The sequence below is a fragment of the Aethalodelphis obliquidens genome, unplaced genomic scaffold (assembly GCF_003676395.1).
Source record: "Aethalodelphis obliquidens isolate GAN/ISIS:26980383/991018 unplaced genomic scaffold, ASM367639v1 scaffold14, whole genome shotgun sequence".
In the NCBI taxonomy this organism is placed as follows: domain Eukaryota; kingdom Metazoa; phylum Chordata; class Mammalia; order Artiodactyla; family Delphinidae; genus Aethalodelphis; species Aethalodelphis obliquidens.
In genome coordinates, this window is record NW_020837958.1 from 4,291,645 (window position 1) to 4,312,102 (window position 20,458).

Here is a 20,458-nt window from a genome sequence, read left to right on the forward strand (position 1 = left end):
AGGAGGCTTCCGCAGGGTGCTGGAAGTTCTCAAGTCATCCGTGGCTCTCTGGCCCCCGTCTGGCTATGACTGGAAATCAGAGATTCAGAGATGGGTGGAGATGGAAGCTGACTGCCTCTCCTGGCCTGAGAAGATGATTGCTTGGTCAGAGCTGAGGAGGGACAGGGGATCAGCCAGTGCAACCACATCCCCTTCTCCAGGTGAGGCTTCGGTGGTGGCCAGCCCCAGCTCAGACGCAGTGGCAGAGCTGCGCGTTCCTGCTGTCCCCTCCAGCCCAGGGGCCACTAATCTCATGTATTTTCTGCCTGTTTACCCTGCTTCTCCTACACTTCACTCTGAGAGGCCAGGGGTCCGTTTGTCTTGTCACCGAGTCCCTGGTGCCCATGCAGGCCTGGTCTGCAGGAGATGCTCAGTCAATATTTGTGCAAAGAATGAGAGGTGGAGGTGCTCAGCCTGCGGGCTGTGGGCTCTGTGGGCAGGTCTCCCTACGTAAGGGCAGCAGTGACTCCAGGTTTCCACCTAGGAGTGCCAAGGGCTGGTAGGAAGGGGCTGGGCCGGGGGGGTGGTGGCACTGGCCTGGAAGAGGTTCTGCCAGCAAATCCTCCTTAATGCCCCCCCCACCACCCCCTTGACCCTGCCCAAGAGGTACAAATGGAACAGGGGCAAATGATTCATCTACACAGCTGAGAAGTAAAGGGGGTGGAGGGGGTGGGCTAGGGGTGCGTGTTGAGGTATTGGCACTAAAAGATGGTTGGCTCCCGTTCTGGGTTTTGGAGTGTCCCACCCCCCCACCCCGCTGGCTGGGGAAGGGGTAGAGGACAGCCGGGCCCGGGGCTAGGCTGGGGCTCCAGCCGAAATTCTGGAGGGGGAGGGGCGCTCAGGCAGAAGGCCCTCGGAGAGCGCCCCCGGGGTGCGGGGCAGGGCGGGGGAGAGGGTACGGAAAGAGGTGCCAATGGGTAGCCTGCGCCATCGCTCCCCGGTCTCCCAAAACCCGGGGTGTAGGTGTGGCTCCCCCGGGTTTGGGTGGGTTGGCACAGGAACCGGCCTGTGGAGGGGGTGTCGCTAGCGCTGGTGGCTGGGGCAGAGCGGGGAGCGGGAGCCGGCAGGAGGCGCGGGGAGCCTGAGGGCGCGCGGTGGAGGGGTGGGGAAGAGCAGGGGGCGGGCGGCAGCCGAGGGGCGGGCGGCTTTGGGGGGTGGAGCCCGGACCGCAGCGCCTGCCGCTCGCTCGGCGCTGTAGCGGCCGCCGCCGCCGCCGCCGCCGCCGCTGCTCAGGACTCGGGACGCAGGGCGGGCGCTCGGCGAGGCTCAGGCGCTTGCGGCTGCTGCTCTCCTCCGTCGCCCCGGGCTGCGGCGCTCCGGGTCCCGGCCCACGGCTCGGCGCCCCTGGGGCCCTCGCGTTCCCGTCCCCGGTCCCGCGCCCTGCTCCGGAGAACGCTCTCAGCTGGCCCGGGCTCGCGCCCCCGGGCCATGAAGAGGGGCCCGTGAGGGGCGCGCGGAGGCGGTGGAAGAGGAGGGAGGAGGGAGGCCGAGGAGGAGGGCGCGGGGGGCGGAGGATGCCGCCGCCGCCGCCGCCGCCACCGCCGCCCGCCGGACCCCCGCGAGCCTGACTCCAGACCCGAGGATGGAGCCGGCGCGGGGCGCTGCAGCGGCTCCCGGTGCGCCCCGGACCAGGTACCGGCCGGGCCCGGCGGGCCCCGGGGCGGGCGGGCGCGGACACTGGCCGTAGCAGCCGGGAGGGGCGCGGGCGCGGTGGGAGACGCCCCTCCGCTCGGGGACGGTCGCTGAGGGCGGTGCGGGGCGGGGGGAGGACAGCAGCTTGTCGGGCGCAGGAAAGGGCTTCCCGGGCTGGCGGTGGGTGAGCGCCGCGCTCACCCTAGCCCTCCCCGCCCCCATTTGGGGAGGCAGCAAACTTGAGACGCGCGGCGGCCCCGGGGCGCCCGCTCCCCTTCGCTGCGAAGCGCACTTGGGGGCTGCCCGAGGCTCATCGTCCCACAGCCTGCCCGGCTCCGGGCTGCTGAGAAGCCTGGAAACCCTGAGGTCCCCACGCCTGCACCAACTTTCCAAACCAGGGTTGCACGCGGAGACAGGGGCAGCCTCCTGCTTCCTGCCCCCCGCCCCTGCCCCGCACCGGCACCGACCACTCTGCGCTGAACTGGTCGGGGGGCGGGCGGGGCAGGGGCTGCTGGAAGGTGCAGAACCCCCGCGGAAGCCAGAACCACCCTCCTGCTCTTCCCTGGGTAGGACCCGGAGAGCAGCGCCTCCCGGGCTCTGGGAACCCAGAGTGGCCTTGGCCGGGAAGCTAGGGGTTAAAAGGTAAGACCTAATGGTCGTCCTAGGGTGGCACCTTGGCCTGAATTTTGATACCACAGGATACCTCCATCCCCATACTGCGCGTGCCCCTTCCCAGGATTACGTTCCTCACCTCTGGTGCAGCTTTTCTCCAGATGGGCTTGAACACTGCTCCTAAGCTGAAGGCTTCTAAGAAAGGCCACTGGGGAGTCCAAGTGCCAGAGGTTGGGCTTAGACCTTTGACAGAGAGGTGGGGGCAGGAGAGGGAGGTGGATGTCCAGTCAAGGACAGACATTGAGCCCAGCATCTTCCCGAGGGCCGATAGGGGCTGGAGGCAGAGGGGACCTGGGATTGGGGGCAGGAGGTAGGCACCCTGGCTGGGAGGCCAGAGGAGCTGTAGGTATAAGAGGCAAGCAGGTGGGGGCCGAGGTACCAGGTACCTGCTTCAAGGGTTCCTCAACCCCTTGAGGTGGGGCTGGCTGTCTCAGGCAGAGAGACCTTACCTGGGCAGGCAGTACCGGGGCTCCAGTCCTCCGCTGCTGGGGACACTTAACAGGCATCACCATGACCCTGTTTCTTTTGCTAAGTGCTCTCACCGTCATGACTCACACATCAGATTCACTGGGGAGGTATCAAGCCTCCAACCTATTCTCTTCCCCTCCCTCCTGGGTTTTCAGGGAGCTACTGGGGAAAGGAGGGGGTGGATTTGCCCCGGGGCCTTAGCCCCCTGAGAGAGGCCAGGAGCCTGGCATTGCAAACTTTCATTTCCCTGCTGCCATTCTGATCAGGGCAGGTGAGCGGCCTAGGCCAGGCCAGGGTGGGAGGGCAAGTGAGAGGAAGTCTCTTCTAATGATTCCCCCAACCCCGCTGAGGCTTTGAAATCGTAGCACCGCCTCCCTCCTGGCACAAACAATGCCGACCTCCTCACCTCAAAGCAGAAACACATTTCCCCCCTAAAATCCAAATTTCCCTCTTTGCTGAGTATTGCAATGTTTTTGGCCAGAGCTTTGCTCTTCTACATCTGAAGTCAAGCTTCTCTTGCAGACAAGCTTCCCTCTTCCCAGGCCCTGAAGTCCCCCACCCCCCGCATTAGAAGGGAGCCCCCTCACCTCCCTGTTCCCTGCCCACAGGGCCCTACTTCCAGAGGAGGAGTGGTGCTGATGGAGCTCATATAGGGGTATGTGTGTACCGGCTGCACACACACGGAGGAGGTGTACATCTGTGCTCCAGAGTCTGCAGGGGGCCCCAGATGCCATGCTCTTACTGCGGGGGGGCAGGCTTGTGCCCCACCCCCAGTTCCCCTTGCCCACATTCCTGTTTCTCTCCCTTGCCCACTGTGGGTCTCTCTTTACTTTTCCAACTCACTCTGCATCGGTGCGGGGAGAGAGCATTTGATATTCATAATCTGGTTCAGAGAAGGTCCCGAAGCCCTGAGTCACTGTATGGTTTCTATGGAAACAGACTTGTTCAGAGGACTCGGTGTAGCGCGGCCAGCGCTGGTGGGGGAGAAGGGAAACATATAGTAAAATCAGGCTCCACAAGTGTGGCAGGAGTTGGACCAACTCCCTTCAAGGGGGGCAGGGAGAGGCTGGGCAAGGCTCTGGGGTCCTTACAGGAGGGGCTGCCTCTCCCCACCCACTGGGGTTATGCCCCTCCCGCCCCAGGAGCTGCTCCGCTCCCTCTGTGGCTCTTGGCAGGTTGCTGCTTCTCCCATGGGCTTTCTGACTAGGTGCCCAGGCTTGTGGCTGCCACCGTATGCCTCAGTCTCCTCCTCTGTGAAATGGGGAAAATAAGAGCACTTTACCTACCTCATAGGGTTGTTGGGAAGGTCAAATGCATTAATAGGAGGAAGACACTCAGAACGCAGCCATAGTGAGTGTTCAGTAAGCGTCGTTATTATTAATTCGGGGTGTTGGAAGGAACGCCCCGGCAGTGCGTTCACCCGGATCCGTCCTCTGTGTTTGGCAGGTGGTCCTGACATCTGGCAGGGCAGGCCTCCTGCTTTGGAAGCGCCTCCCCAGCAGTGCCGGTACACCCCCAGCTGGGAACCAGGCATCCATTTCTTCCTCCCACGGAGCACTTATTTAGGTTGCCGAGGGCTTGAGCGCCACGCTAGGGAGTCCTGGCTCCCGTTCAGACCCCACCTGTCTAGGAGCTTTGTGGGAACAAATCCTCCAGGTCCAAATGGATGGGCAGCTTCCCGCCTCAGCCCCTTTGAAATTGGGCCAGAGGTAGAGGGGCGGGAGAGGTCCAGGCTCTGAGGACAGAGAGAGGGGACTGGAATGGGGCAACTTTCCCTGATCCTGGAGAGGCCGGTTCACCTGGCTGGAGAAGCATCTCCCACCAAACAGGGGTCAGGAACTCTCCGGAAAGATAACAGCCGCTGGCCTCCTCAGCTCCGCAGGTTAGAACCGCTGCTGCTGAAGTGTTCCCGGCGTACCCTACAAGTCTGGACTGGCTCGGGGCTCCAGCCTGAGGCACCAGCTGGTGTGCTGCTGCCCAGCTGGGAGAGGGGCCTGCCCACGTCTGCTTAGCCCAGCAGCGCCTGCCTGGGCAGCATCTGTGCGTGGCTTGAGGGCATTCTGAGCTCCAGTGATGGCCCAGCCAGTCTCCCTCACCCGCCCTTCTTTCAGTTGCTCCCCTCCCTGGCCTGCAGACAGCCCCTCCTCCTTTCCGTGTCACTGTTCCCCTCCTCCCCTCCCATAAGGTGGGCTTCAGCTCCAAGCTCCTTAAAGGCAGTCCCTGTATCAGTACCAGCTCTCAGAGCTGCAAAGCATCCTGCTTGTCCGTCCTATTTTACAGGTGGGAAAACTGAGACTCTTGGGGTTTGCCTGTTAAAGCCATCACCCAAGCTAGCCGCGGCTGCTCCCAGCTCCACCCCAGCCCTGGGGATGCCCATCCCTCTTCCCTGGCTCTCCCGGTAGCCCCAGATGCTGCCCAGAACCTTCCCTACCCTCCTCCATGCTGACAGTTTCTTGCCAAGGTTCTTCCCTCAGGCCTCTCTGGACCGCTTTGCCATCCTCACTGGTGTTCACAACACCTTCTAATTTAATATCCTCTGCAAATTTCATTAACGGACTGTTTACTCCCTCTCTCAGGATCATTAATGAAGATGTTAGATAAGATCTGACCCAGCGCTGGGTCTTGGCAGCCCTGCCCCCTCTCCCAGACTCTGTCCCTCAACCCCTTACCCCTGGCTTTGCCTCCTCCACCCAGGACCCTTGGGACCTGCCCCCTCTTGCTTTCAGCCCCATGACAAGTGCTTAGGGCCAAGTCTGTTTGAATTAGTTTTGCAAGATTGCTTGAGGCGCTGTATCAAATGCTTTGCTAAAAATCAAGATATATTACCCTGCCTGCATTTCCTTCATCTACCAGTCTTGTAGTTCTATCAAGAAAGCTATCAAGTTTGTCAGGCATGATTTGTTCTTTATAAAGCCCCACGGTGCCGCGTGGGGCACAGAGTTCCTGCGTTTTCTAAATGTTTAGAGATTCCCTCTTTGTGTTTGCTCGTCGATTAGAGTTGCAAGGCTGTGGGCTGGGAATTGTCGGGAATGCTCATCTCTTCTTCCTCTGGGACGGGGACGGAGCACAGCCCTCCCCTTCTCCCGGCCTCTGCTTGGGAGAGGGAGTAGTTTAGCACCCGCTGAGTCCCTGCCGGGTTCTGGGGGCCCCAAGCTGTGCACTGGGGGTGGGGGTGTGCAGGGGGCCTGGTGCCCTCCTTCAGGGATTCTGTAAGCAGATGAAGACGACAGACAAGTCTGATGCTGGCATTCCGAAGGTGTCACTGAGTGAGGACCTGGTACCGTGCACTGGGAGCGTTACCATAACGCTAAGAGCGTTATGTTTGCGATCTTAGTTAAGCCCCTCACCTCCCCTGGGAGGTGGGCATGAGCTCCCCTCCCCAGGGGTCTGCTAAGGTCTTGGGAGGGTAAGGCTGCCCTGGATCCCAGGTCTGTTTGTCACCCTCTGCTGGGTTGCTCCTAACCACTTAAGTGCACCTTACAGGGTGTACAGCGTCAGGAGAGTAACTGGAGTGGTTCTGACCGAGGATTTTAGCGGGTCAGAGAGGGAAGGAGGGAAGCCTTTAGGGAACACCTTGGACAGGGGAGAACTTCGCTGCATGTGCACCTCACGCACAGCACCCCGTGGCCCGCATCCAGTTCTCGGCTGTGGGAACGAGTTGCGTAACCTCTGTGAGCCTCGGTCCCTCCCCTGTGAGATGGGCCCTCCACGAGCAGCCGCCATTATGTCTTCGGGAGGTCCCTGTTGTCCCTGCAGGGACACTCATCCGGTTGCCATGTTACCAGTGAGGGGCTCCCCCTAACGCTTCTCATTCCAGGAGACAGAGGACTGACAGATTGAACTGTCTGGCATCCTTGGGACCAGCTGCAGGCTGGTGGTAAGTTCTGGGCTTAGGGACCAGTGGGGACCTCTGGGCCTTGAGCCCAAACCCTTTGCCCCATTCCAGACCACTGCAGGCAAGGTAGTAATGAAGACATCTTTGGTGTCCTCTTGGCCGTATAGGATTTGGGCATTCCTGGCCATGAAGCCACCCACTCCCCCCTCTACTTGCCTAGCCAGACCTGGAGCCCGGGAGTGGGGAGCAGAGTGTGTTTTGGTTACTGCCTATCTTGTGGGACACAGCACCAGTCTGGTCCACACCCATTACCTCTTCTAATCTTTGCGATGATCTCCCCTTTGTCATTCAGCTGGGGAGGTAGTACCCCCTGGGAAGTGGTGAGAAGGTACCCAAGCTCACGCATGGGATGTGCTGGGAACCAGGCAGGAAGGGCCATAGGCAGCCCGCATCCCTCCAGCTGACGCCGCAGGGGTCTGATCCTTGGAGCCGGTCACTAGGTTGGATGAGCCCACGTCTGGGTTTGGGTGAATGCCGAGGTCAGGGTTGGCAACAGTGTGTGTGGGGACCCTGGTGGCCACCTTGGCCCTGGCACTCCCTGCCCCTCCCCTCTAGTCTCCTGGTGCTGGGTGCCAATCTTGCTCTCGGGTGTGGCCTGAGGGCTTAAGCTTAGTGGTTAGGGCTGGGGCTTGGGGGTCCTCGGAGCTGAGCTTGAATCCTGGCCCTACCACGGACTAGCTACGCGCACTTGGACGAGTTCCCTCACTTGCCCGAGCCTCGTGCTCCTCACCTGTGAAAGATGGCAGTGGTACCTGCGGTAAGAAGCCACTCGATGGGAGCCAGGACCGTGATCATATCTGGGTATCCGCTCCCGCAGCCCCTCCATCCGGTGTAATAGCCCCCAGGCTCAGGTGAGCCTCCCCCCGCGCCCAGCCCTCCCTCCCTCATCCCCAGGGGCCAGCGGGGCCTTAGGCAGGTGGCCCGAGACTGGAGACTCCAGGATCCAGGGACAGATGGCCCCCTGCCCAGCTCCTCCAGCAGCAGCTGCCTGTGCTTTAGCTCCTGTTGGCGGTTTCCCATCCTTGAAGCTGGGAGGAGGGGCTGAAGCCCCGGTATCCAGGGGGTGGGGCCTGGGTACTCTCCGACTCAGGCTGTGGCTGCTGCGGAGGGGAGGGGGGACAGGAAACCGGGGCCTTTCCGCCCAGTGTCGGTGCAGAAGGGTCCCGCCTACCACAGGCCGTAGGCCGGGCTGTGGTAGGATCAGCCTGAGACAGGGAACCGGGCCGTTCTGACTCACTGCTCCCCGGTGGGGAGTCGGGCACACTGGAGCCTTGTGCCAGGAGGTCGGTCCCTCTCCCCAATGCTGGGGAAAACATCCCTCAGGTCGGGCCGGACCCGCTGACCCGCTGGGCCCAGGGCAGGGCAGTAGGTAGTCTCTGCAGCCCGAACAACAAGGGTCTCCAACCCCACAGATGGTGGGAGCTTCATGGAGGAGGCTGTGGCACTGTTTTGATTCCTTGAACGTTTCCAGGCCACCGTATCCTGTTTGTAGGTTAGATTTTTAGTCCCTAAAAATCATGCCCAGGGTTCTTACTTAATGAGTCCTGCTCTGTGCCCAGCCCTGTGCTAAGCTTCATCAGCTTTCTGTCTCACAGCCCAAATACTCTAAAGATTCTGTGATCGTCTTTCCCATTTCATAGATAAAGGCAACTGAGACCTATTGAGGTTAGGTGCCCTGCACAAGGTCTCATAGCTGTAATGCATCAGCAGTGGGAGTGAACCCGGGCCTGGCTGGCCCCGCAGCCAGGGTGCCCAGCTACCACCCGGCCTGCTGCCTTGCATGCCTGTGGGTAACTTCTCAAGGAGGCTTGACACAACATGCATGTCCCCAGGGTCCTCACTTGTGGACGCTGGAGACACCAGAGCTCCTAAGAGGCAGCCAGGCAGCTCTGCCGATGGTGACAAGTTGGTGGACGGTCACCCTCCAGATGCTTGTCCTTGGAACCATGATTGTAAGAACTTGCCCTCATTGGAGGTGCCCGAAGGATGTTCTGCTTCTGTGGGGTCTGTGGAGAAGCCACAGGGCCCGGGGGCTATAGAGATTGTACACGAAATCCATGTTCGTGTTGGTACAGATTCTGGGGAGAAGGACCATACACAGACCTCACAATGTTTCAGGTTGAGGGGGCACGACTCCAGAGAAAAAGAAGCACTGGGGCCTCCAGTAACCCCTTGGCTGACCCAGACCACAGAGGCTGAGTTTGGACCCCACCAGATCGCCTCCCCTGGAAGGTTGCACTGGCTGAACTCTATGTGGGCATACCGCTCGCCTTGAAGGTTGATTCAGGACACAGCCCTGCGAAGCTTCTCCTTGGACTTACTAGGTGTGAGGTCTACCTGCTCAGGGCTCTCTAGGAGACCCTTAAGAAGAAATCTTGTGCTGGATTCAGTATCAGTAATAGCTGGGCATCTCTTGAGCAGGTGCTTTAATCTTCATCTCACGGATGCTATGAAACGTGTAAGTGAAATATTTCCTTTTTCCCACTGGCAGCCAGGTAGCTCTGACCTGTCTGTGTCTCCCAGAAGTGTCTTGGCTGTTGTATACTATGTGGCTCCTAGTTCTTTCAGACTTTCGTACCCCTGTTTTCCCCTTGCCTCATTTTCATCACCCCATTTTCCTTAGGAAGAAAAAACCTTGCCGTTTTATGTGTTTAAGCCTTAACTAAACAAACATTTATGGTGGATCGATGCTGGCTACTGCAGACGCAGGGATTAAGCATTTCCTTTCTGCAGTCTCCATCCCAGAGGCCTGTTTGCCAACTCCTCCCCCCCCCCGCCCCCGTCCAGTTCCCTCTGCCCCTTGCTCCAGTTCCTGGGACCCCAGAGCCTTGGGGCCCCTCCATACTGGCTCCTGAGTCTGGTGAGAAATACAATGTTCAGGTTTCTTCCTCTGCTTTTCCTGTCTCCCCAGGGCTTCACAAAAGGAGGAAAAAAGTGACAGGGAGAAAAAACGGGGAGGGGAGTCATTTCCCCAACTCAGGCCTTAGCTGCTCCCCAAAGCCCCAGGCTCCCTTTTGAGGTCTCGCCCTTTTTCAGCTGCTGCCTTGTCTCAGCAGCCCCAGGTGACTGCTGTCCCCCACCTGAGCAGACCAAGCCCAGTTCTGGCAGAAAGGTGGTGAATTCAACCCTGGTGCCTTGGAAATGTGGGAGGACAGAGCTGGCCGGCAGTGCCCTGGGGACGGAATCGGGGACACAGTGAGACGCCAGTGCTGAGTTTCAGTGCCCCACCCTGTCATCAGTTGCCCCTCCAGTTCTTGCGTGGGGTAGCTTCACTCTGTCCCCCAAGGTTAATAAACTCAAACTGAAACAACACACTCAGTATAAACTATGCCTTCTTCCCCCCTGTCTCCTAGCTCCTCCCACTGGGCAGCTACAACTGGTTCAGTGCAAGTTCTTGTGGTTGTTCCTGCATAAATTCAAATACATAGATTTTTTAAAAATGAGAAATGGTGGCACACTATTGCCCATGTCTTTGTTGGCCCTAGAGTTTTTACTTAATAATATATTTCGGGTGATGTTTCCACATCAGTGCTTACACATCTGTGGAGCCTTCTCGGATAGAATCAGTTGGAAAGAAAACCCTAGGGTCGAGGAGAATGCTAATAATGAAGGGGTTAAGCCTCTAGGGAAGAGCAGGGATGCCCACATGTGAGTTTTAGGACGTTTAAGAACCTTCTAATTGTGTGTATTAAATTGTGGGCACAAATGGGTCTTCCTGGGAAGAGGGATTGTGTCTCTCCAAGGGGGGTCCGTGGCCCAGCAAAGACAAAGGCCCATAGCACTGTGTTGCTTGGGATGTAATAGAGCAGGTGGCAGGGGCTAACTCTGCAGAGGGCAGAGCCCCTTGGTCCGTGGGCCTCACTGGGGCAGCCATGGATCAGACTGAGGGAGGGGCAGAGCTGCCAGCCCTGGTATATTCTTGGAAGGTGACTGGAGCCTTCCCACTTCCGAAGGAAGGTCCCCCAGCCTGCAGCGATGGTGGCCCTGACTCTGAGGATGGAGTGTGGGGCCTTCCTGGGATCAGAAAACTCCAGTGGCCAGATCTGGGAAGCCCTTAGAGTCATTGGATCTATGGAAAAACCGAGGCGCAAAGAGGCCAGGCGGGTGAGTCCAAAGTCACCCAGCCAGGGAAATGCCGAGCCTGTGGGCTGCCCCTGCCTGTGACATTCAGGTTAGGGTTCCTTCCCCTGCCAGAGCGGAATGAGACTAGGAGGCAGAGGCCCTCCGGATGATGTGAGGCTGCCTGTTGCTGCTTGCCTCTTGCTGTGTGGGTGAGGGAGAGGGGGCGCACAGAGCAGGGCCCGTAGCTCGGGGGCGTGTCATCCTCACACCTCATGCCACCCGCAGCATCACCTCCCGCAGCCTGCATCCTCACATTAGGCTGCAGCCAACCAGCCAGGACTTCTGAACCCAGCAAAGACGCAGCGCTAAGAGGCTGCACTACAGGACGTGGCCACTAGAGGGAAGTAGGAAAGCCACTGCGGCGGCTCCGCAGGAGAAAGCTCCCAGGCTGGGAGAGGAGCCGGCGGAAGTGGTTTTGGGCAGAGACCTGCCTGGCAGAGGTCTGGGCACAGCGGTTAGGGAGAGTGCTGATGTGTTCTGAGGGGCTTCCCTGAGACAAAAAGCAAACAAGACATTTAATGATGATGATAGTAACATTTGTTGAGTGCCTACTCCATGCCAGGCACTGTATTAACTAATTAGTCCTCACAACAGCCTTGTTAAGATTGTCCCTACTTCTCAGGTGAGAACGCAAAGGTCCAGGGAGATTGAGAAGTCTGGCCATCAACGGGGCTGGTGCCAGAGCCACTGTCCCAAGCACAAGGCTGTGCCGTATTATATGCCTGTTCATATAACCACCGCTATGGTTGTACCTCCTTTACGGGTGGGGAGACTGAGGCCCAGAGACAACTGGTGAGTCACCCAGGTCCATGCACCTGCTAAGTGACAGATCCAGGTGGTTTCATGGCTTGAGCTCTTAGTTCTGAATTACAGTTCTCCCAGGAAGAGGTGTTTTCCACTCCCATCCTGTGCCCTGCTTTATCTGAGCTTTCTTTTGGGAGTGGGTGACTTCCAACAGAAGTTACAGATTCTTGGTCCCTGTGTCTAAGGCGCGCCTGGATTTTGACTAACCAGAGGTGGAGGGAGGCCATGCCAGAGGCTGCTAGAAGCCCAGAGAGGGGCTCTGGGGCTCACAGTCTGGCTTAGAGGATGAGGGCCTTGAGGAGTCCTTTGCAGTGGCCAAAGCTCCCCTGGGAACAAAGGGCCTGGCCTCGGGGCCTCTGGTTTCCAGGGCAGATGCCTCCAGCATACCAAGGATGCTTGGCCGGCCGTGGCCCCGGCTCTGCCAGGCTGGCAGGAGAGCAGGGGCAGTTCTAGGAGGGCCAGATTTCCTCCATCTTCCCGTTCCCATGCCCTCGCTTTGCCCTCCTGGGGCAGGGGGAGGGGGATGGCTTGTGTCTGGGCCTTCAAACACATTCCCCTCCTGTGTGTCCAGGCTTCACCTAGTGAATCCGAGTCCTACTCTTTTAGGGATTTATAACTTTGCAATGATGCTTTAGTTACTTCTGATTTATTGACAAAGACAGCAGGCTCCAGGCCTGGCCTTACGTTTCTTTGGGTGGCAGTAGGGAGGGAAAGTGGGGGGAAGAAACTTAAATGGTCTCCTCCCTGAAAGGTGCTCCTCTTTAAAGATAACCTTGGGTGAATTGTTTTTGGAACTGGAATCCTAGAGTTAAGTGGAGTCCCTTTAAGCCTTCTGTTTCCTGTCTTGGTGGGGACCAAAGGGTGTTGGATGTAGTTGAAGAGGGAGTGGGTCAGGGAGGAGGGTTCGAGCATGGACTCTAGAGCATACCGCCTGAGCTGGTATCCTGGCTCTACCTCTTACTAAGGGTGTGAGCTTGGGGAAGTTATCTAACCTTGCAGAACCTCAGTCTGCTTATCTGTAGAATGGGACTATGACCTCACAAGGTTAGTGAGGGCTAGACGAACTGATGCCTGGGAAGGGAGCATATGCCTGGGAGAAACATCTTGAATGCCCAGTAAGTGCTTGCTTTCCTTTGTGTTATTTTATCCGTGTGCCCAGAACAGTGCCTGGCTCATACGAGGTAACTAACATGCTTGTGAATAAATACAAAGGAAATACAGTGGAACGAAACAGCATTGCAACTAAAGAACGGACCCCTAAATAACTTAAAAATATTACTTTGCGTGAATATTGGTGGCTTTCCCTCCCTGTTCTCTAAAGTGTTCACATTTGTCTTGGGGCACTTGGAAAGGGTGGGCCTGCACTTTGCAGGGGAGTCACATTTAATGCAGAGAAGCTGTTCTCTCTGGGTACCGATGGAGACAGCACCTTCTGCTGTCGTGGTGTGAGGCAGGGTGGGGTGGGATGTGGTCAGGGCTGTGGTGTTGCTCTGGTCACGTTGGAGTTTCCCTAGAATTTAGACTGTGCTTTCCCCCATTTACTGCCACCTGGTGACATGGTACTGCTTCCTCTAGGTACCAAGTGGAGTTTCATACTTAAAACAGGACTCCTAGGCCCCAGAGCCTCAGCCGGCCCCCTGCCATCTCACTCCAGCTTCTGTGCCCCTCCTCAAGCTTCAGCATGTTTCTTCCCCACTGTGCTGGTGTGAAAGGGCCACAGCACTGGCCTAAGAGTCTGTCCCAGAGGGATTCGAGTCTCTGCTACTTCTTCCTTGCTTATCATGCCCATTTGCTTAGTCTTTGAATCTTAATTTCATCATCTGAACAACGGGAGTGAGGATGGTGACCTTCCAGAGGGGGCTGTCAGGAATAACATGATGTGGCGAGTTGGGTGAGTGAGCCGAGCCAGGCAGCACTGCAGGTTTGGGAAATGAGGACCTACTCGCCCTGCCCTCCAGGGAGTTGTTCCATACAGGGGATGTGGGAAGCGTATTCACAAGGCACAGGAGTTCACCCCATCAGCCACGAGCCAGTAGATCGACCAGACCAGACAGCAAAGGGAAGAAACATGCTCTAAGTCTCAGAAACCGTCTGAAGTCCCCTTCTAATGTCCGGTCCCTCTCATACTGATTCACAAACAAATGGGGGGGGGTCATTAATTGAATGCATGTTCGAAGGCCAAGTACAGGTAACCTGGAGGAACAGTAAATCAAATCTCCTTAGAAGGAAGGAGAGTGGGCTCTGGGGAACCTGCTAGATGGGGGCAAGCCAAGCATGTGAGTTCAGGTAGGTTTCTCCACCTCTCTGTGCCTCAGCTTTCTCTTCTGTGAAATGGAGCCAATGCTTTCCATGTAAAGTTCTTGCGGGGAATTGATAAGCTAGGGCGGGGAAACCGCTTAGCACTTAGGAAATACTCAGTAGACACTAACAAAAATAACGTTGCCGTCTTGGTGTTTTAACTCAGGATCTGTGAAGAGCATCCAGATCCCGGATGCTCCCTGGTCCACTGTTGCTTTGAGTTTCAGGTAGCCGTTCTCCTCTCTCCCGGTGGCTAGAAGAGGAGCCTCACTTCCTGGCTGTCCCCTCCCCTTGGGCCTCAGCGTGTGGGTGGTCTCGGCTGAGCCACCGCTTCCGCCTGGAGATCTGGGGTGAGCACCCCTGTCCTTGCTCACTTCCGCTAACCCCCCCTCTTGGGGAATCACTGAACAAGTTGAATTGCAAAGGGTCAGGATGCTCTGCTGATTTTACTGCGGAACCAGTCTGGACTGTGCCCCGGCCCCATTTGCTGGGACAACTTTGACTCTGACTGTTTCGTTCTTGGGCACTAGCCGCTGTGTCTGGTTGGGTCAGTCTGGTCACCAGAGCTGAACTGAGCTCGCCAGGCCTGGGGGTGTTTGCGGCCGGTGGATTTCTTCGCAGCTCCCTCTGGTGGTAGCTGGGAGGGGTGTCTCCACGGGGGGCTTGCCCAGGTGGGGCACCAATGCTCGGCCAGCTGGGCGGGCAGGCTTGTCAGCTCCCTGCCCACTGGGGCGTGGTGTGAGCACAGGGACTGAGACTTGCTAGGAGGATATGGGTAGGGGTGGAAGAGGTGGGTGAAGGGGGTGGAAGAGGTGGGTGAAGGAGGTGGGATGCAGCCCAGGCCTCAGAGGGCTGGATCCAGGGGGTGAGAGATGGCAATGGGTTATTTGGAGCTCTGAGTCAGTGGTAAATCTGGGAGAGCAGGCAGGGCCTTTGCTGTGCAGCCCTGGAGAGCTGTCTGTGGGGCGCAGGACACAGGAGAGAAGGGGTGGGGAGGGAGGAGCTTGGAGCCCCCCTTCAGCACCCCTGCCTTCCCTCTCTCCTTGCAGTCTTGTGGCCACAGGGCTGCTGCACAGGCAGTGACTGCCGGCTGGGCCTGGAGACCTGGCGGCTGCGGACTGCCCAGCCCAGAACAGCCCCTCTTTGGTGAGTCCTCTCTGCCCCACCTTCCCCAGGGCTGGTCACCGAGCTAGCCCATCTCGGGGGGCGGCTTTCCAACACCCAGCTTAGCTCCTCTTCCCTGCTCTCCCTGCCCTCCCCATCCCCCATGCTTTCTCAGTTCCTTGAGACACTAACTTCTGTACCACCCCTTCCTCTTCTCACTGCCCTGCCTGGGTTCTCTGGGGCCACTGTTGGATCACAGTGGGGTCCCTGTGCTTACCCTGTGGGCAGAAGGGGGTGAGGGCCTAAAGGTGGAGGCCCTTGAGGACTGGCTGGGGGAGGGGGGCTGGAGGAACCAGTTCACTCTGCGGACAGTAGGGTCATCTGCTCCATGGCCCAGACCCCTCCCTCAGTGGCCAGGAGGAAATCCTGGAGGGCGCTGGGGCCCAGGAAGGGATGCTTCTCAGCAGCCCCTGGACCCTGTCTCTGCTCTGGGCCAGCTGACTCTTAGGGACTCCGTGAGCCTCGGGAGTCCTCTTCTGGAATAAGCTAGTCACCTGCATCTGTAACTCTGGGGGGCAGGGGGGAGGGCATGACACAGTTCTCCACCTTTCCCGGCCCGGTAGGCATGGGATGCTAGCAGCCCACCAACTCACGGTGTGCAGGGGTTCTTTCTGCATGAGGACTTGGGTCAGGGGGAGGCATCTGACGTGGACTCTTCTTCCTCTTGGGGGTGGGCAGGGGATGGAGGAAAGATGACCACCTGGGGAACTGGGTGCCAGCTCGTGGGGGTGAAGAAGATGCAGGTGGGCCCAGGAGATGCCAGCAGGGGTGGCAGGCTTGAGCTGGGAACTGGTCATTCCCAAGTGTGGGAGTTGGGAGTGTTAGGGTCTTGCCCAGTCAGGCCCCACTGAGGAACCCAGCTCATGATGGGAGACCCCACAGCCTTCTGTAGGGTAGACCCCAGGGTATGGGAATCAGTCCCTAAAGGCTCCCAGGAGTTCCCAGAGAATGGTAAAGTCTCGTGCAGGTGCCATGTAGGCCTCAGATGCACGTGTGAGCACTGACGCAGGGAGCTGCAGCCCTTCCCCGGGCGGGCTGGAGACCAGCTTCCCCGAGGGAGCAAGCCAGTGCCGCTGGCCTTGGGAGGCACCCAAGCCTGGCTGCTCCCTGATGGCTGCCCGCCTTTGCCCACAGACCTCACATGGTGGAGAAGCAGCCCCATGAAGGTGCCCAGCCATGCAATGTTCCTGGAAGGCCGTCCTCCTCCTTGCCCTGGCCTCCATCGCCATCCAGTACACGGCCATTCGCACCTTCACCGCCAAGTCCTTCCACACCTGCCCGGGCCTGGCGGAGGCGGGGCTGGCTGAGAGGCTGTGCGAGGAGAGCCCCACCTTCGCCTATAACCTCTCCCGGAAGACCCACATCCTCATACTGGCCACCACGCGCAGCGGCTCCTCCTTCGTGGGCCAGCTCTTCAACCAGCACCTGGACGTCTTCTACCTGTTTGAGCCCCTCTACCACGTCCAGAACACGCTCATCCCCCGCTTCACCCAGGGCAAGAGCCCCGCGGATCGGCGGGTCATGCTGGGAGCCAGCCGTGACCTCCTGAGGAGCCTCTACGACTGTGACCTCTACTTCTTGGAGAACTACATCAAGCCGCCGCCCGTCAACCACACCACCGACAGGATCTTCCGTCGCGGGGCCAGCAGGGTACTGTGCTCTCGCCCCGTGTGTGACCCTCCGGGCTCCGCGGACCTGGTGCTGGAGGAGGGGGACTGCGTGCGCAAGTGTGGCCTGCTAAACTTGACGGTGGCCGCCGAGGCCTGTCGGGAGCGCAGCCACGTGGCCATTAAGACGGTGCGGGTGCCCGAGGTTAACGACTTGCGGGCCCTGGTTGAAGACCCCCGGTTAAACCTCAAGGTCATCCAGCTGGTCCGCGACCCACGTGGCATTCTGGCTTCCCGCAGCGAGACCTTCCGCGACACGTACCGGCTCTGGCGGCTCTGGTACGGCACCGGCAGGAAGCCCTACAACCTGGACGTGACGCAGCTGACCACGGTGTGCGAGGACTTCTCCAACTCCGTGTCCACCGGCCTCATGCGGCCCCCGTGGCTCAAGGGCAAGTACATGCTGGTGCGCTACGAGGACCTGGCCAGGAACCCCATGAAGAAGACCGAGGAGATCTACGGCTTCCTGGGCATCCCCTTGGACAGCCATGTGGCGCGCTGGATCCAGAACAACACGCGGGGAGACCCCACCCTGGGCAAGCACAAATACGGCACCGTGCGAAACTCGGCGGCCACGGCCGAGAAGTGGCGCTTCCGCCTCTCCTACGACATCGTGGCCTTTGCCCAGAACGCGTGTCAGCGGGTGCTGGCGCAGCTGGGCTACAAGATGGCCAAGTCGGAGGAGGAGCTCAAGAACCCCTCCATCAGCCTGGTGGAGGGGCGGGACTTCCGCCCTTTCTCGTGACCAGGGCTCTGTGGGTGGGGGCGAGGGGGACACGGTGTCGGCTTTGATAAAATGGACCGTTTTGAACTGTTGCCTTACTTACCCCTCCCTCTCCCACCCCGTCTTTGTGTCCTCCCTACCCCCTGTCCAGACCCCGCTTCCTCTGCCTCTCTTTGTCTCTGAAATTTGCACTAAGTCTTGGACAGGAATCTCTGCGGCAGAGGGGGCCTGAAGTGGGGTCCAGCCCCAGCCCCACCCCGTTCAGACACAAGGATGTGTGTCTCTGGTAGATGGTGACAATGTTTACAAGCACCGCACTTACACATTCACACATGCGCGCACACACACGGGCACCTGAGAGGAGAGACACCCCAAACCACACAACTTCTGAAGCTTCTCCAGCGGACGAGTGGCGAGGGTATGGTAGTTTTTGCACTGTCTTACTTCTACGAGGTAAGAAGTTAAAAACAAAAAGGCCACCTCTCTCTAATCTATGAATGGCGTTTATCCCTCCCCATCCTGCTTCTGCCCACCAATGCCCACTGCCCCTCCCTCCCTTGGAGCAGAGAAACTGCCCCCTCCTGCCCGCCCTTGCCTGTCAGGTGAGCAGGTTTTTACTGTGAGGTGAATGTGGACCTTGTTTATTTTTTCCAGTCTGTGGCAATGCTGTTCGTCTGTCTGAGTCTTGTGGCTGCCTCTGGACCAGTGATGGCTGATAAATGTTATGGTTTTCTGATTGATCTTGGGGTCCATCTGTGATATTTCTTTGTGCCAAAAAGAAGAAAAAAAAAAGAGTGGTTCGGTTTGCTAAATGAACATTGAAATGCTTTATATGTGTTTTCTGTAAATAAAAGAGTGCAATAATGTCTGAATGTGATTATGGGACATTCTGAATGGGCAAAGGCAGAAATCGGTGGGGTCTAGGTGTTTCTGGCTTTGGGGAGGAGAGAGAAGGAGATGGAGGTGGGGATTCAATGACCAATTGCTGGCTTTCAGAATTCATGTCACCCTCATCACCCTCAACACTGAGTTCACGGTTTCATTTCCCTCCGGTCAGTTGAGACCAGGCACCTTATAGCCAGGGGTGATGTTCAAAATATTTAACAAGTGGTATGGCTCGCCGAATCACTGTCTGGAGATCCTGATGAGGTCCTGGTGACCCTTTCCTGTGCCAGATGTTACCTCTGTTAATTGCTGGGTCTGTGGAAAGGATAGCCAGGTGGGGGAGGGATATTCAAGGGATGTGTTGGCTCGGGCCGGTGCTGCTTATCAGTGGTCTGGAAGTATTCCAGGATTTTAACAAGTAGTTGCAGGTGTACTGGTGTCTACACTGGTGGAACATCAGCTGTGCTTACTTCCTTTCCCATCCTTGGCCATCTAACAGCTTCCCCAGCTCTTTTCCCAAGAAAACAGCTGGTCCCTAGGGTGGAGTGCACAGCTTTGCTGTCCTGGGACAGAGAGAGTCTGTCTGGGATTAGGTAGCCCCAGTGGTCTTGGGCTTCTCAAGCTTGGAAGAGCCGTTTTACCAGGTCACCCAGGGCAGTTCAGACTTCAGAGGATTTATTTATGATAACCAAGCCTGCACGACAGAGAATCAGAAACCAGAGTGCTGGCCTGCTTTTAGGATAAAGATCCAACTCTCAGTGCTCTTGGAGGCCCCGCATGTCCTGACTCCTGCCCAACCCTAGTTTCACCCTCACCATGCTCCCCTTCGCATTCACTCTCTGGTCTTCCTGCTTTCTTTTAATTCCTTGAACCCACTGAGGTTAGAGTCCCCAGTTTGTTCCCCTCTCCCCATAACCACGCCCTTGGCTAGTGCCCTCCCTCCCACACCGATTTGGGCTCAGCCATGTGCCTTGCTTTAGCCAATGGGACGATAGTCAGAGTGATGGGTGCAGCAGCATGGAAAGTACCTGAGCTTTGGAGCTTGTCCCTTTTTGCTGCCTTTTGGAAGCCTTTAACTGCCTTATGGAGGAAACCCAGGGTAGCTTGCTGGAGAATGTCAGACCATGAGGTGAAGAACAAAAGAGCCCCAGCCAATGGCCAGCCAGCTCCTCACTGACTTGGCAACTAGCACAGATGCATGAGTAAGCCCCAGCCAGGGTCAGTGCCACTGTCTGGCCTAGACTGTTGGAACTGCTTTGCTGAACCCAGCCAAATTTATGACCTGCAAAACTGTGGGTTAAAAAAAGTGGTTGTTGTTTGAAGCAACTAAATTTTGGAGTGACTTGTTACGCAGCAGAAGCTAGCGAATGCACATGGCACTCTGGCTCATTTCAGGGTCTTTGCCTAGATCATTCCTCATGCCTGGGTTACTCCTATTCCCCTCTTAAGCTAATTAATGTCTGCTCATCCTTTGGATCTTAGTTTCATTATCAACACTTCCTTGGTTTTATCAGATTAGTTCAGTTATCCTGATCATAGGCCCCTATATATCCTGATTATAGGCCCTTATGACACCATGTACATCTCTTGGATAGTGTTTACCACAGTTGTAATCACACTTTTATTGCAGGACCTGGCACACACTAGTATCCAAAAAACATTGGTTGCATGAATAAAAGGAGGGATAAAACAGGTGCTTCCCACCTGAAGCACCTGTTTTATCCCTCCTTGTCCTGGGCCTTCACTAGGGGGTGGTCTCTTAGGGGTCTGAATGAGACCTGAGGCAGGTAATGCCCTCCCAGCCTGTTTCTCACAAGTGACGGGGCATTGAGCTGGATTTTGTTCCAAGAATCCGCATCACTCCCCCCTGTAGTCTATAATTCTTTCTAACTCCACACACCAACATTGGCTTTCCTATTTCTTCGCATCAGTGCCATCACCCACTTTGCCACTTGTTACAATTTCCAAGGTTAATGCTCAGAAGGAGAATAACAGTGAACAAACACATGTACAGAATTTTACAGTTTACAAAGCACTCTTCCCCTTCCTATTAGTCACACCTCTCCAGAGGCTGTTTCCTGCTGACAC

The 20,458-nt window shown here is 57.5% G+C and overlaps 1 protein-coding gene across 1 annotated transcript; it reads left to right on the top strand.

Moving 5' to 3' along the window:
• The first annotated feature begins 1,298 nt into the window (after positions 1 to 1,298).
• Positions 1,299 to 18,357, top strand: CHST1 (carbohydrate sulfotransferase 1). The gene is made up of 3 exons (XM_027114920.1): positions 1,299 to 14,280; positions 14,980 to 15,076; positions 16,229 to 18,357. Exon 3 carries the CDS (start codon positions 16,271 to 16,273, stop codon positions 17,504 to 17,506), a length of 1,236 nt encoding a protein of 411 aa, XP_026970721.1. The 5' UTR covers positions 1,299 to 14,280; positions 14,980 to 15,076; positions 16,229 to 16,270; the 3' UTR covers positions 17,507 to 18,357.
• Positions 18,358 to 20,458: the final 2,101 nt, after the last annotated feature.